Source organism: Leucoraja erinacea, chromosome 19, assembly GCF_028641065.1.
Source record: "Leucoraja erinacea ecotype New England chromosome 19, Leri_hhj_1, whole genome shotgun sequence".
Lineage (NCBI taxonomy): Eukaryota > Metazoa > Chordata > Chondrichthyes > Rajiformes > Rajidae > Leucoraja > Leucoraja erinaceus.
The window spans coordinates 38722597-38738600 of record NC_073395.1 but is presented as its reverse complement, the minus strand read 5'-3'; the positions used below and the strand labels follow the sequence as shown (position 1 = coordinate 38738600).

The 16004-nt window shown below is 43.8% G+C and overlaps 1 protein-coding gene across 1 annotated transcript in view; it reads left to right on the top strand.

Annotated features, from left to right (window-relative positions):
* Positions 1-16004, top strand: part of met (MET proto-oncogene, receptor tyrosine kinase) — a 236937-nt gene that overhangs the window by 144976 nt on the left and 75957 nt on the right. Inside the window, 6 exon segments of the mRNA XM_055649985.1 lie at positions 1018-1182; positions 3118-3217; positions 7599-7817; positions 10810-10962; positions 12061-12214; positions 12378-12534. Coding sequence (XP_055505960.1) covers positions 1018-1182; positions 3118-3217; positions 7599-7817; positions 10810-10962; positions 12061-12214; positions 12378-12534 — 948 coding nt within the window.

The following is a 16004-nucleotide window of genomic DNA, read 5'->3' as shown; positions in this document are numbered from 1 at the left end:
GGGCCTCGGCCCGAAACATCACCCATTCCTTCTCTCCAGAGATGCTGCCTGTCCCACTGAGTTACTCCATTTTGTATCTATCTTTGATTTAAACCAGCATCTGCTGTTCTTTCCCACACATCCTATTCCAGAAATCAGTAAAGAATCTGCGTTGCACTATATCCAAGGCAAGTGAATTCTAGACCCTTTTTTGCCCATGTCCCACTAAGGAAACCTGAACGGAAACCTCTGGAGACTTTGTGCCCAACCCAAGGTTTCTGTGCGGTTCCCGGAGGTTGCAGATGGTTGCCGGAGGTTGCAGGTAGTGGAAGCAGGTAGGGAGACTGACAAAAACCTCCGGGAACCGCACGGAAACCTTGGGTTGGGCACAAAGTCTCCAGAGGTTTCCGTTCAGGTTTCCTAAGTGGGACGGGCATTTCTTGTACTGATGGCATTTAGAATAAAACCCCTAGTACCATCCCAAATTGTCAGTTATCCAAATGAACTTTGGGTCACTTGCTGTTGCACCATGCACCATCAGTCTTAGCCCAAAGCCACGCACTCTCAGGGCCATTCTGCTGCCAGCTTCCAGCAAAGTCGGTGGTAAGCCACCTAAAGCAAAGCCCAGTTTACTGTCCAAGATAGACACAAAAAGCTGGAGTAACTCAGCGGGTCAGACAGCATCTCCGGAAAAAAGGTATAGGTGACGTTTTGTGTCGAGACCTTTCTTCAGACTCGTCTTCAGTCACTGGTTCAGTCTGAAGGGTCTCGACACAAAGCGTCATCCATTCATTCTCTCCAGAGATGCCGTCTGTCCCGCTGAGTTACTCCAGCTTTTTGTGTCTATCTTCTGTTTAAACCAGCATCTGCATCTCCTTCCTGCACTGTTTAATTTTTTTGGGGGTTTCCTGCCTGGAAGGAAATGGACCTGGAATTCTGTGTGGTTTTTAATTTGGTTTTGCTGTACTCCAGATGGATTCAACTCTGAAGCCAATTATTAAGTTAACCTCCGTGTCTTTTTAATCACATGTATTTCAGCATTTCTGAAACAAAGATTGAGTGCTCGACTCCAGCCCATGCTTCCATGCAGATGTATTCTGTGGTTTTGAAAATAGATGCCGCCGTCCGAGAATTCAAAAATCAATTCCTATATGTGGAAAATCCAACAATCACTGAGATTTATCCAGTATGGTCATTCTGCAGGTGAGACATGTTCATGTGATAGGAGCAGAATTGGGCCATTCGGCCCATCAAGTCTACTCTGCCATCATTCTATCTCCCTCTGGCTGATCTATCTCCCTACTAACCCCATTCTCCTGCCTTCTCCCCATAACCCCCGACACCTATATAAATCACAAGTCTATCAGGATAAACAGGGTCTGATTAGGAACAGTCAACATGGATTTATGCCTGGAAGGTCATGTTTGACTAATCTTCTTGAATTTTTTAAAGAGGTTACTAGGGAAATTGATGAGGGTAAAGCAGTGGATGTTGTATATATGGACTTCAGTAAGGCCTTTGACAAGGTTCCTCATGGAAGGTTGGTTAAGAAGGTTCAATTGTTGGGTATTAATGCAGGAGTAGCAAGATGGATTCAACAGTGGCTGAATGGGAGATGCCAGAGAGTAATGGTGGATGGCTGTTTGTCAGGTTGGAGGCCGGTGACTAGTGGCGTGCCACAGGGATCTGTGTTGGGTCCACTGTTGTTTGTCATGTACATCAATGATCTGGATGAAGGTGTGGTAAATTGGATTAGTAAGTATGCAGATGATACTAAGATAGGTGGTGTTGTGGATAATGAAGTAGATTTCCAAAGTCTACAGAGATTTAGTCCATTTGGAAGAATGGGCTGAAAGATGGCAGATGGAGTTTAATGCTGATAAGTGTGAGGTGCTACGTCTTGGTAGGACAAATCAAAATAGGACGTACATGGTAAATGGTAGCGAATTGAGGAATGCAGTTGAACAGAGGGATGTAGGAATAACTGTGCATAGTTTCCTGAAGGTGGAATCTCATGTAGATAGGGTGGTAAAGAAAGCTTTTGGTGTGCTAGCCTTTATAAATCAGAGCATTGAGTATAGAAGTTGGGATGTAATGTTAAAATTGTACAAGGCATTGGTGAGACCAATTCTGGAGTATGGTGTACAATTTTGGTCGCCCAATTATAGGAAGGATGTCAACAAAATAGAGTGAGTACAGAGGAGATTTACTAGAATGTTGCCTGGGTTTCAGCAACTAAGTTACAGAGAAAGGTTGAATAAGTTAGGTCTTTATTTTTTGGAGCGCAGAAGGTTAAGGGGGGGACTTGATAGAGGTCTTTAAAATGATGAGAGGGGTAGACAGAGTTGACGTGGATAAGCTTTTCCCATTGAGAGTAGGGAAGATTCAAACAAGAGGGCATGATTTCAGAATTAAGGGACATAAGTTTAGGGGTAATATGAGGGGGAACTTCTTTACTCAGAGAGTGGTAGCGGTGTGGAATGAGCTTCCAGTGGAAGTGATGGAGGCAGGTTCGATTTTATCATTTAAAAATAAATTGGATAGGTATGTGGATGGGAAGGGAATGGAGGGTTATGGTCTGAGTGCAGGTAGATGGGACTAGGGGAGAATAAGTGTTCGGCACGGACCTGTAGGGCCGAGATGGCCTGTTTCCGTGCTGTAATTGTTATATGGTGATATGGTTATATCTATCTCTGCTTTACATATATCCATTGACGGCAACTGCAGCATACTGTGGCAAAGAATTCCACAGATTCACCAGCCTCTGACTAAAGAAATTCCTCCTCATCTCCTTCCTAATGGAACGTCCTTTAATTCTGAGGCTATGACCTCCAATTCTAGACTTTCCCACCAGTGGAAACATCGTCTCCACATCCACACTATCCGAGCCTTTCACCATTCTGTATGTTTCATTGAGGTCCCCCCTCATTCTTCTAAACTCCAGCGAGTACAGGCCCAGTGCCGTCAAACGCTCATCATATGCTAACCAACTAATTCCTGGGATCATTCATGTAAACCTCCTCTGGACCCTCTCCAGAGCCCCACACATTCTTCCATGGGTATGGTGCCCAGTCATGGCTTTGTAACATCTATTCATTTTCAAGAACAGAACTATGAACACCTATTTCTCTGTTACAGTGGAGGCAGCACGGTGACTGTGAAAGGAATGAATTTGAATTTTGTGCAGTCTCCCCAGATGGTAATAACTGTACAACAAGAGTCAAAGAAGTTTCATGTGGTAAGTGTTCCATTCATTGCTCGCTGATATAACCGAGGAACATAGCAATATGTGTAGAATGTTCAGCGTTTAGTCTTTGCAATCATTTAATTAGTTCCTGTAGTAAGATACTCAAACTTAATTCACACTGACCCCCCCCCTCGTAATTCCATCTCGCCAGACTCTTTACCTCAAAGAGCCGATGGAACGTTTTTGTAAGTGTTAAGAGACCAACATAACTTGAGTGGCAGGGGGAGAATTCCAGTTATCATTATGCTCTGTTAAAATGTCCTTCCTGTTTACGCTCGTAACTGGCATAATCATTCTATGTATGTGTGGGAAGGAACTGCAGATGTTGGTTTAAATGGAAGGTAGACGCATAAAGCTGGAGTAACTCAGCTGGTCAGACAGCATCTCCGGAGAAAAGGAATAGTGACATTTCCGGTCGAGACCCTTCTTCAGACTGAAGAAAAATCCTGAAGAAGGGTCTCGACCCGAAACGTCACATATTCCTTTTCTCCAGAGATGCTGCCTGACCCATTGAGTTACACCAGCTTTTTGTGTCTATCATTCTAAGTATCTTGGTTTACAAAACAAAACGTGCATTACTGGAGTAACTCAGCACCTTATGGTTTCCCATTAAATCAATTCTGAATCTACTAATTCGGGGCAAATGTAATCACATGCCAACCCCTTCTAATTAACGTGTTGGTAATTTTTAGATTGGCACGTGTTAAAGTGATCAGCCCATTATAACCACTCTTTGTAACAACTTTTCTTTGCCCCCTCAAATATTTTTCCTTAATTACTGGTTCCCATTGACCTACACTCTTATCATTAAGGGATTACATTTTGATATTCCTAAACTCAAAATACAATCACAACCCAACACCACTTAACATCTGCAGGTTAACTTGCTGAGAAATGGAGTTTCGCACTGCAAAATGGCACATAAAAGATTTGGGTTTGAGTTGTCCAGTAACCTCGGCACAGTGGTGCAGCTTGTAGAGCCGCTATCTCACAACGCCAGAGACTTGAGTTCGAATCTGACCTCTGGTGTAGTCCGTGTGGAGTTTGCCCGTTCCCCCTGTGACTGTGTGGGTTTACTCTGGGTGCTCCAGTTTCCTCTCGCATCCCAAAGACATGCAGGTTTTGTAGTTTAATTGGCCCCTATCAACTGCAGTGATAGACACAAAAAGTTAGAGTAACTCAGCAGGACAAGCAACATCTCTGGAGCGAAGGAATGGGTGGCGTTTCGGGTCGAGACCCTTCTTCAAGGTCACCCATTTTTTCTCTCCAGAGATGCTCCAGCTTTTTGTGTCCATCTTCGGTTAAAACCAGCATCTGCAGTTCCTTGTTACAAACTTAAGGGCCTGTCGCACTTGGGCGTCATTTGCGCATAATTTACGCCAGATGATTTACGTGTCACGATGCACGTGTTGTGCCGCGTGCGTGGTGACATAGGCAGTGTCACGTGGTCGCGCGCCGCGCCCCATGATTTGAGGATATACAAAATCTTCTCGTGCCATCTGCGTGACGTGCAAATGACTCCCAGTGGGACAGGCCCTTTAGTATGCAGTGATTGGATTTGAAAATGGGATTACATAGAACTAGTGTGACGGGGTTGGCATGGACCCGGTGGGCTGAAGGGCCCTGTTTTCATGCTGTATCTTTCAATCAAACAATCAAAAAAAACACATGAAACTTTTGATTAAAGAGAAACATATTTGTGAGGCGGGCTATTAAAGCTGGCCTCTGTTGGTGCATTTCTCAGCAGCAGAGCAAGTTAATTATAAACACAATTCTGCTTGGCATTGTGTAACCAGGTGGAGTTTAAGTTTGTTAAGTCAATAAGTTAGAAAGAACTGTTGAAAAGCCAAATTATTTCAAGGTGAGTCGGCATTGACAGGTCACAGCGGAGGTTTATCATCAACGTGGGAAAAGGGAAAATTGAAAAACAATTCACTAAATCCCACAGTGGTAGAGCAGGAAGTTGCCACATTCTTGTTTCACCCTGTTTAGTAAGTACAACTCTGCTAAGTGAACCATTAGATCAGTTTCGCAAGCAGCAAAGGAAAAACATGTACATGCAACCAAAATTACAACTTAACATTGCTTAATATTACAAACTTCATGGCCAAAATCTTTTCATTAAAAGCTGGTTTTGTTCAGCTGGCCAGTACTGTGGCACTATGAGTAGAATTGCTGCCTCACAGCGCCAGAGACCCAGGTTCGATCCTGACCTCAGCCGATGATGTACGGCAATAGCACCTACTCCCAGTGTCCACTTGAGCTTCTACTGGGTGCTCCAGTTTCCTCCCACATTCCACAGATGTGTGGGTCAGTAGTCATTGGGCCTCTGTGAATTGCCCCCAGTGTGTGGGTGAGGGGTGTAATCTGAGAGGATGAGTTACGGAGAATGTGGAGAGAATAAACAAGTGTAGGATTAGTATAGATAGCCAGAGAGTTGTGAATTTGTGAAATTCTCTGCCACAGAAGGCAGTGGACGCCAATTCACTGGATGTATGCAAGAGAGTTGGATAAAGCTGTTGGGGCTAACGGAATCAAGGGATATGGGTAGAAAGCAGGAACAGGGTACAGATTCTGGATGATCAGCTATGATCATATTGAATGGTGGTGCTGGCTCGAAGGGCTGAATAGCCGACTCCTGCACCATCTCCCCATGCCCTGTGTGGGTTTTCTCTGAGAACTTCGGTTTCCTCCCACATTCCCAATAAGGTGTACAGGTTTGTAGGTTAATTGGCTTGGTATAAGTGTAAATTGTCCGCAGTAAGTGTCAATGTGTCGGGATCGCTGGTCGGTGCAGACCAGGTGGGCCGAAGGGCCTGTTTCCGCCCTGTATCTTTAAACTGAACTAAAACTAAAAGACAGCAACTGAAAATTAATGTGGATAGGTGTGTAGTCCTCATGTTTCGCAGAGACAAGGAGATGGTGTAATTATAATGGGTGGGGGGGGGGGGGGGGGGGGGGGGGGGGGGGGGGGGGGGGGGGGGGGGGGGGGGGGGGGTGTCAAGTACACAAATTGAACTTGACTTCATACAGACAAATCTTTGCCAGTGAGTGAGCAAGTTCTGAAGGCAATTAAAAAAAAAGTAAATGTGATCATTGATATTATAGCTAACGGCTACACAGGTCCCCAACTTTCTTCTCATAGCCCTGAAAATTATCTTGCTTCAAGTATACCCAATCGCATTTTAATAATGATAAGTCACGCACCACAGTTCACATCTTCACGACCCTCTCTGTGAAAACGTTTCTTCTTCCCTTCAGTTCTCTGGCCAATGATTTTAAATCAATGACCTATGGACATGGCTCATTTGTCGAGAAGTGATCGAGTCACAGAGGGATACAATGTGGAAACAGGCCCTTTGATCCATCTTGCCAACATATTCCAGCTACACTAATCCCACCTGCCCGCGTTTGGTCCTCCAAACCTGTCCAATACATGTGTTTCTTAAATGTTGGGTTAGTCTCTGCCTCAACTACCTCCTCTGGCAGCTTGTTCCATACACCCACCAACCTTTGTGTGAAAACGTTACCTCTCAGATTCCTATTAGATCTTTTCCCCTTCACCTAGAACCCATGTCCTCTGGTCCTCGATTCCTCTACTCTGGGCAAGAGACTCTACGCATCTATCCAAACTATTCCTCTCATGATTTTGTACCTCATCCGAGAGAGAGAGAGATATAGCTGTTCGGACGAAGCTGTTATGTGCAGCTGTACGTCAAAGTTTTCCCACTCCTGGACCTCTTTCGCGAAGGCAGGAGTGAAATGAGAGCGTGGCCAGGGTGGTGTGAATACTTGATGATACAGGCTGCTGATTTGAGGCAGCGTTTCCGATGGAGTCCTTCACTGGTGGGGAGTTCATTACCCGTGATGGACTGGGCAGTGTTCACCATGTTTCTCCTTCATTCCTGGCCGTTCGAGTTGCTGAGCCAGGACTTGATGCAACCACTCAACGTGCTCTCCACCTGCAGAGGTTCAAGAGCTCATTAGTTGACATGACAACTGATAATCATTAATCATATCTTACTCCATTTAAAAAAAATGTTGAAGCCTTTGTTGTTTAATTTTCATTTTGCTTTAGCAAATGAAGAACTGCATTAGTTTGTTTCACACATTTCCTAGTTTACACACATTGACACCATTTGATTAACTTATCAGGAAGATACATCATGAAATGAATTGTGCACTAAAGTGATGGCAGCTACAGAATGTTTACTGACAAAATATTGGAATGTATCGGCAAATCTATGTGATATTAAAAGCTCAGTTCAGTAGTTTATTGAGGTACAGTGAAAAGCGATCTTGTATGTGAAGCTTTGCATTCCTATTTAATACGTGGAAACTTGATACCCACTTTATCTTCTTCCAAAAATAGGCATGTAGATATGAGGATAGCTCGAAGGTGATCTACTGTCGAACTCCCCCTCTCAATTGCTTTAAACTCACACTGCCCACGCAAGGCAAAGCAACTTTTATCTTTGACAATGTCTCCGTGGCAACGTTCAATTTTGGATACACGGAAGATCCTTTGTTCGAGACGTTTGAAGTTCCCAAGGAAATCAAAAAGAGTGGCAGCAATGCACTTGAGATTAAAGTAAGTGAATTGTAATCGGAACAATTTAATCATTCACTGTACACTTTGGTACATATTGCCTGTAAAAGAAAATCTAAGATTGTAGTCTTATGACATGGCTTTATAAAATCTTTATTTAAATCTGAAAATATGCTTTGTCCAAATCATTTCTCCCCAATACCTCTGATAAATTGGTACATCTTGCAACTCGAGAGACATTTTCAAAAGTGTGTGACTGTCACAATTAATGTCGGGAACCAGGAAGAATTAGCAGGTTTAAAAAAAAAATTACTGGGATCATCCTCATCTCCATTACCCAACCTTATCGTTCCCCAGCCCGCATGGCCCGATTTTACCTTCTCCCCAAAATCCACAAACCTGACTGTCCTGGCAGACCCATTGTCTCTGCCTGTTCATGCCCTCTCTGTGATTACTCCATTACACAGCTATATCTCTTCACCAGATAAAAGCTGTCCAAGGTCTGACCTCCCCAGTGGAGCATGGGTGAAGCTCAACAGACTTGGTACTGGAGTTGGGCGTTTCAATGCCAGCATGTGGAGATGGGAGCTCCGCCAGAGTCCAGCCTGTGAATGCAGAGCAGAACAACAGACAGCCAACCATGTCATCTCTGGGTACCCGCTCTACCACCCACCAAATGGAGGCAGACATTGACGCAGAGGCAACAACCTGGCTGCTCAACATCCGGCATGAGAGCCAACTATTCCTTTGGCTTATGTTTCATTTGCAAGAAGAGGAAGATCCAGATCAGATCTTTGCTCATCTCCAACATTCAGCATAATTGTTATTCATTGTATTCTTTGTTCCTCCAAAACATTCACTTGGCAAAGGGTTTAGTTGAAGAGTATAATCCAACTTACTAAGAACAATGCTGACTTGCATCAGTTCATGAATTTAAAATATCCCAAAGCAAATTAAAAGCCCATTGCATAGTTCTTGTCTGTGTCTGCATGTGACCGAGATGGCAGGTAGATAACTTGTCCCTATATCCCTGCCACTGGAATGAAGAAACAAGTGGTAAAATTTGCCTAAAAATATTGGGGATTTTTTTCCTCTCACTGATTAAGCAACTGGCGTGTGCTGACTTAGTCCCCAAGACTCTTATAGATCATTGCCATCAGAGGGGAATAGTGTACACATTCGTTGTCACAGGCCTACTGAGTCAACAAAGACCCATCATTTATTCATTTGCCTCTGTACTCCATAATTTCAGATTTTTAATAAGAAAAAATCACTTGTGGTTAAGGTGCACATTGTCAGATTTTAATAAAGGCCATTTTTATACATTTTGGTTTCACCATGTAGAAATTACAGCAGTGTTTATACATAGTCTCCCCATTTCAGGGCACCATAATATTTGTGACACAGCAATGTCATGTCAATGAAAGTAGTCATGTTTAGTATTTTGTTGCATATCCTTTGCATGCAATGACTGCTTGAAGTCTGCGATTCATGGACATCACCAGTTGCTGGGTGTCTTCTCTGGTGATGCTCTGCCAGGTCTATATTACAGCCATCTTTAGCTTATGCTTGTTATGAGGGCTAGTCCCCTTCAGTTTTCTCTTCAGCATATAAAAGGCATGTTCAATTGGGTTCAGATCAGGCTCACTCAAGAATTGACAATTTTTTAGCTTTTGAAAAACTCCTTTGTTGTTTTAGCAGTATGTTTGGGATCATTGTCTTGCTGTAGAATGAACTGCCAGCCAATGAGTTTTGAGGCATTTGTTTGAACTTGAGTAGATAGGATGTGTCTATACACTTCAGAATTCATTTTGCTACTACCATCAGCAGTTGTATCATCAATGAAGATAAGTGAGACAGTACTTTCAGCAGCCATACATGCCCAGGCCATAACACCCCCACCACCGTGTTTCACAGATGAGGTGGTATGCTTTGGATCTTGGGCAGTTCCTTCTCTCCTCTGTACTTTGTTCTTGCCAAAACTCTGATATAAGTTAATCTTTGTCTCATCTGTCCACAAGACCTTTTTCCAGAACCGTGTTTGCTCTTTTAAGTACTACTTGGCAAACTGTAACCTGGCCATCCTATTTTTGCGGCTAACCAGTGGTTTGCATCTTGCAGTGTAGCCTCTGTATTTCGGTACATGAAGTCTTCTGCGGACAGTGGTCATTGACAAATCCACACCTAACTCCTGAAGACTGTTTCCGATCTGTCGGACAGGTGTTTGGGGATTTATTTTATTATAGAGAGAATTCTTCTGTCATCAGCTGTGGAGGTCTTCCTTGGCCTGCCAGTCCCTTTGTGATTAGTAAGCTCACCAGTACTCTCTTTCTTCTTAATGATGTTCCAAACAGTTAGTTTTGATAAGACTGAGATTTGGCTGATGTCTCTAAGAGTTTTATTCTTGTTTCTCAGTCTCATAATGGCTTCTTTGACTTTCATTGGCATAACTTTGGTCCTCATGTTGATAAACACCAATACAAGTTTCCAAAGGTGATAGAAAGGCTGGAGGAAAGACTGTGTGCTGAGAGCTCTCTTATACCTGCGTTAAGGAGGCAATTAAACACACCTGAGCAATTACAAAAGCATGTGAAGCCATGTGTCCCAAACATTATGTTGTCCTGAAAACGGGGTACTGTGTATATATAAACACTGCTGTAATTTCTACATGGTGAAACCAAAATGTATAAAAATGGTCTTTAATAAAATCTGACAATGTGCACTTTAACCACATGATTTTTTTTTTCTATTGCAAATCTTAAATTGTGGAGTACAGAGGCAAATAAATAAATGATGGGTCTTTGTCCCAAACATTATGGAGGGCACTGTGTATATATAGATACACACACACACACACACACACACACACACACACACACACGCACACGCACACACACTGCTGTTAATCTATGCCAGAGTCTATCTTCTCAAAATGTTGATTGAAGTTTATAACTGTGCACCATTCACTTGTCCAAAATGTTTGTTTAATTTTTGCAATAATTATAACAACTTACATAGGAATGTTTTGTTTTAGTTTCAAGGACAACCAATTCAACCTGATGCTATCAACGGCAAAATACTGACAATTGGAAACCAGAGCTGTGAGCACATACAACTGAAACTAAACACTTTGATTTGCATCATACCTAAGGAACTTCTGGCTTCACGAAGTGAATTGGATGTGCAAGTAAGAGATATTCATGATTACATTCGTGCATGATTAGATTTTAGTGGTTCATGGAAATGGGGTGTTCAAGTGACAGAACGTACACTATAATTGTTTTATCTTCTCCACATTATCATAATTTGTACTTTTGAACATGGTGATGAATAGCTGATGAAAGAAGCTGATTTATTCGTTGATATAAGAAGTGGGTCGAGCCCTGCAATTGTAGATTTATAGAGGGTAAATAAATAGATGGAAACAGCTCCAATTAGCAAATGGTGAAACGGGACACGAGTTGTCAAGCAAAGAATTATTTATTCGTAATGCACAGCACAGTACAGCTCCCAAAACCACAACTAGGGGCACGGGCGTTCCTGACCCTTTATATACCCCAGGGGAGCCCCGTGACCTGCGCCTTCCGCCAAACCAAGTCGCGCGACCCAAACCCATGAGCCGAGGGTTAGCACCACGCGTGGCTAACCATTAGGGGCCGCCACAATGGTTCAAATACCAGGAAAAGCTGATTTAAAATGTTAACTTAACAATACAAGAGGTTATGGGAAGGAACTCACTTTACACGGAGTGGAAGGAATCAGGAACTCGGCCCCTGCAATGGTGATCACAACACCATCAATCGGGGATTGAGGTTTACAGATAATTACATTGGCACATGGGAGGGAATAAATTGCAGGGGAGAACAGTTCTGAAATTCCATGGAAGAACACTTGGTAGGATATTTGACATACGTTGCATCCATATAACCATGGCCTCACCTTTCGACTCCTGTTCATTAAGGGTTTATTGACTCTTTTACAGACCTGAGCCAATTTTAATTGCAGTTCAAAAGTTTAGTTTATTGTACACATTGTTGCAAAATCAAGGCATTAAAGGCTACAGATCAATTAGTGGTAAAATAGGAATAGAATATTGTCAGCATGGACTCAGTGGGTCGAGGGGCCGATTTCTGTGATAAATAACTCTCTGTGAAATGCTTCTCTTGAAATATTTGGTAAAAGAAATCTAGGCAAATTAGAATCATCTCTAAATGATTCTAGATTATATATTTTGCAGACAACTGTAACAACGCCTTTTTTTCTTAATCTATTCATTTCCTCTCAGTGGAAAAAAGCAAATTCATCAATTTATTTGGGAACAATAATCATCCTTGAAAATAAGAATTTAATTCCATTCCTGAGTGTGCTTGCGATAATATTCCTGGGTCTTCTGATAATCGGAATATTTATTTGGAGGTACAAGAAGAAAAAGATGAAAGGTACTTATTGTTCAATATACTTCCTCTATACAATCTTATTAATTTCTTAATGCATGTTGCACTCTTTTAATGCGTGTTGCAATCACAGTTCTTCCTAATGAGATCTCAATGCCAATTCAAACTGCAAAATTCACCCTCTAATTTGACCTTGTTTTACTAAAAGATCTAAACCCAGATGTAGTGAGGTATGACGGAGGAACGCACACATTGCACCTCGATCGGCTTGTGAATACAAGAGCACGAAATAGTATCACTACAGAAATGATATCTCATGAATCTTCTGACTATCGTACGACTCTGCAAGACGGTATGATGATTTAGTCCACATCTTAATTCAATATTGAGTCATGTATTCTATGCTCCTAAGACCAAAATTCTTAGTGAATACAGACACAAAATGTTGGAGTAACTCAGCAGGACAGGCAGTATCTCTGGAGAGAAGGAATGGGTGACGTTTCGGGTCAAGACCCTTCTTCAGACTGATGTCAGGGGAGTGGGCGGGACAAAGATAGAATGCAGTTGGAGACTGTAAGACTGGTGGGAGGGAATGGAGAGAGGGAAAGCAAGGGCTATATGAAGTTGGAGAAGTCAATGTTCATACCGCTGGGGTGTAAACTACCCAAGCAAAATATGAGGTGCTGTTCCTCCAATTTGCGCTGGGCCTCACTCTGACAATGGAGGAGGCCCAGGACAGAAAGGTCACATTGGGAATGGGAGGGGGAGTTGAAGTGCTTGGGCACCAGGAGATCAGCATGGTTAAGACGGACTGAGCAGAGGTGTTCAGTAAAATGATCGCCGAGCCTGCACTTGGTCTCGCCGATGTACAGGAGTTGACACCTGGAACAGTGGATACAGTAGATGAGGTTGGAGGAGGTGCAGGTGAACCTCAGCCTCACCTGGAACAACTGTTGGGGACCTTGGATGGAGTCGAGGGGGGAAGTAAAGGGACAGGTGTTGCATCTCCTGCAGGTGCAGGGGAAAGTGCCTGGGGAGGGAGTGGTTTGGGTGGGAAGGGACGAGTTGACCCGGGAGTTGCGGAGGGAACGGTCTCCGCGGAAAACAGAAAGGGTTGGATATGGGATGATGTGGCCAGTAGTGGGATCCCGTTGGAGGTGGCGAAAGTGTTGGATGATTATCTGCTGTATGCGCCGGCTGGTGGGATGGAAGGTGAGGACAAAGGGGACTCTGTCCTTGTTGCGAATGGAGGCGAGGGGGAGCAAGAGCGGAGCTGTGGGATATCGAGGATAAACTAGTGAGAACCAACTTTAATGGAAGAGGAGAACCCCCGTTTTCTAAAGAATGAGGACATCTCCGATGATCTAATATGGAACACCTCATCCTTCTACGCCGCGGATGCGGCTTAGACGGAGGAATTGGGAGTGGGGGATAGAGTCTTTACAGGAAGCAGGGTGGGAAGAAGTATCATATAGATAGCTATGGGAGTCGTTGGGTTTGGGATAGATGTTGGTCAAGAGTCTGTTACCGGCGATGGAGACGGTGAGATCTAGAAATGGTAGGGAGATGTCGGAGATGATCCGTGAATTTGACTGCAGGATGGAAATTAGTGGCGAAGTTGATGAAGTCAGTGAGTTCTGCATGGGTGCAGGAGGTAGCACTAATGCAGTCGTCAATGTAGCAGAGGTAGAGTTCGGGGATAGGGCCAGTGTATGTCTGGAACGGGGATTGTTCGATGTAATGTACAAAGTTGCAGGCACAGCTGGGGCCCATGTGAGTGCCCATAGCTACGCCTTGGATTTGGAGGAAGTGGGAGGAGTCCAAGGAGAAGTTATTGAGAATAAGGACAAGCTCTGCTGGGTGGAGGAGAGTATTAGTAAATGGAAATTGGCTGGTCCTGCGGTCGAGGAAGAAACGGACGGCTTTTAACACCTTCCTGGTGGGGGGTGGAGGTGTAGAGTGACTCAAATGGCAAAAACACAAATTGGAGGAACAGCACCTCATACTTTGCTTGGGTAGCTTACACCCGAGCGGTATGAACTTTGAGTAGCTCTTGCCTTCCGTCTCTCTCCCCCTTCCCAATTCTCCCACCTGTCTTACTGTCTCTGACTACATTTTATCTTTGGCCCCGCCCACTCACCTGACATCAGTCTGAGTAAGGGTCTCGACCCGAAACGTCACCCATTCCTTCTCTCCAGTGATGCTGCCTGTCCCGCTGAGTTACTCCAGCATTTTGTGTACACATTTGATTTAAATCAGCATCTGCTGTTCTTTTCTACACATCGTTAATGAATGCTCTGCTTTAAGTTGTTCTCCAGTGTTTGACCCAAGTGGCCATTCTGCATTTTACCAATAGCTGCATCACAATGGAGATACTGTCCCCTCCCATCCCCCCCCCCCCCCCCCCGCCCTCGGGCTCCTCCTCCTCCCTTTTTTCCTTCCTTCTCCCCCCCCCCCCCCCCCCCCATCAGTCTGAAGAAGGGTTTTCTGCCCCGAAACGTCGCCTATTTCCTTCGCTCCATAGATGCTGCTGCACCCGCTGAGTTTCTCCAGCATTTTTGTGTACCTTGGAGATACTAGCAACTACTTTGTGTAGGATGGAACTGCAGATGACGGTTTAAACTGAAGATAGACACAATAAGGCCAGAGTAGCTCAGCGGGACAGGCAGCCAATGCGTCAGCATGCGAACATGATATGTCACGCAGGCGTCGCGGGATTATGCGTGCGATTCCACGCCTCACCATGCGCAATGCGTGCATCACCCACACGCACCCCACGCATCACAATGCATCGACCTATTTTACATATGACGCGTAAATAAGGCACAAATGACGGCAAAGTGGGACAGGCCCTTTAATCTCTGTCTCCCTCTGACGAAGGGTCTCAACCTGAAACATCACCCTTTCCTTCTCTCCAGAGATGCTGCCTGAGTAACTCCAGCATTTTGTGTCTATCTTCAGTGTAAACCAGCATCTGCAGTTCCTTCCTTCACATTGCAGCTACAGTGTGTGTGTTTGACACTAAGCTTCAGACAGTTCATGCAAGCACCCCTTCTTATATCAGCCTATTTCCACCTCTACAGCATCCGCCAAATCTATTGGGATCTTGTCTCATCTCCTGCTGAAACAATAACCCACACCTTTGCATCTTCCATTCTTAATTAGTCCAATCCTCTTCACTCATTCTGTTTAAGAAGGAACTGCAGATGCTGGAAAATTGAAGGTAGACTGGAAGGTAAATGCTGGAGAAACTCAGCGGGTGAGGCAGCATCTATGGAGCGAAGGAAATGGGCAACGTTTCGGGCCGAAACGTTGCCTATTTCCTTCGCTCCATAGATGCTGCCTCACCTACTGTGTCTCTTCACTCATTCTACTTGTCTTGCAGTACAGGTCATCAAAAATCTCTCTGCCCTACGCCCAATGAAATGTCCCATTCACACTTCATTCCTTCTCCTTGCAATTATCCTATACAGGTTACCTGTTGAACAATGCCCTACTGTTTAAATTCCCATTGGTTTAAATGCCCCTTAAGTTACATAATAAAATACATATTTTTTGGGGGGATCTAAAACAAAAAGATGTTTTCAGTTGGGCAGAGCCATATGTGAAGAAATAAATACTGAGAGTAATTAATAAGTATTTGTATTGCTCTTTACAAAGTCTAACGATGAGAAACATATTTACAAAACTATATCTTCAAAACATCTGAACCCAGGAAATTTGTTCCACCATCTGTAATTATTGGAACGATGATGGATGGTAATTAATGTGAGGTTATCCACTTTGATGGCAAGAACAGGAATGCCAATTATTAGCTGAATGGTGTCAAGGTAGG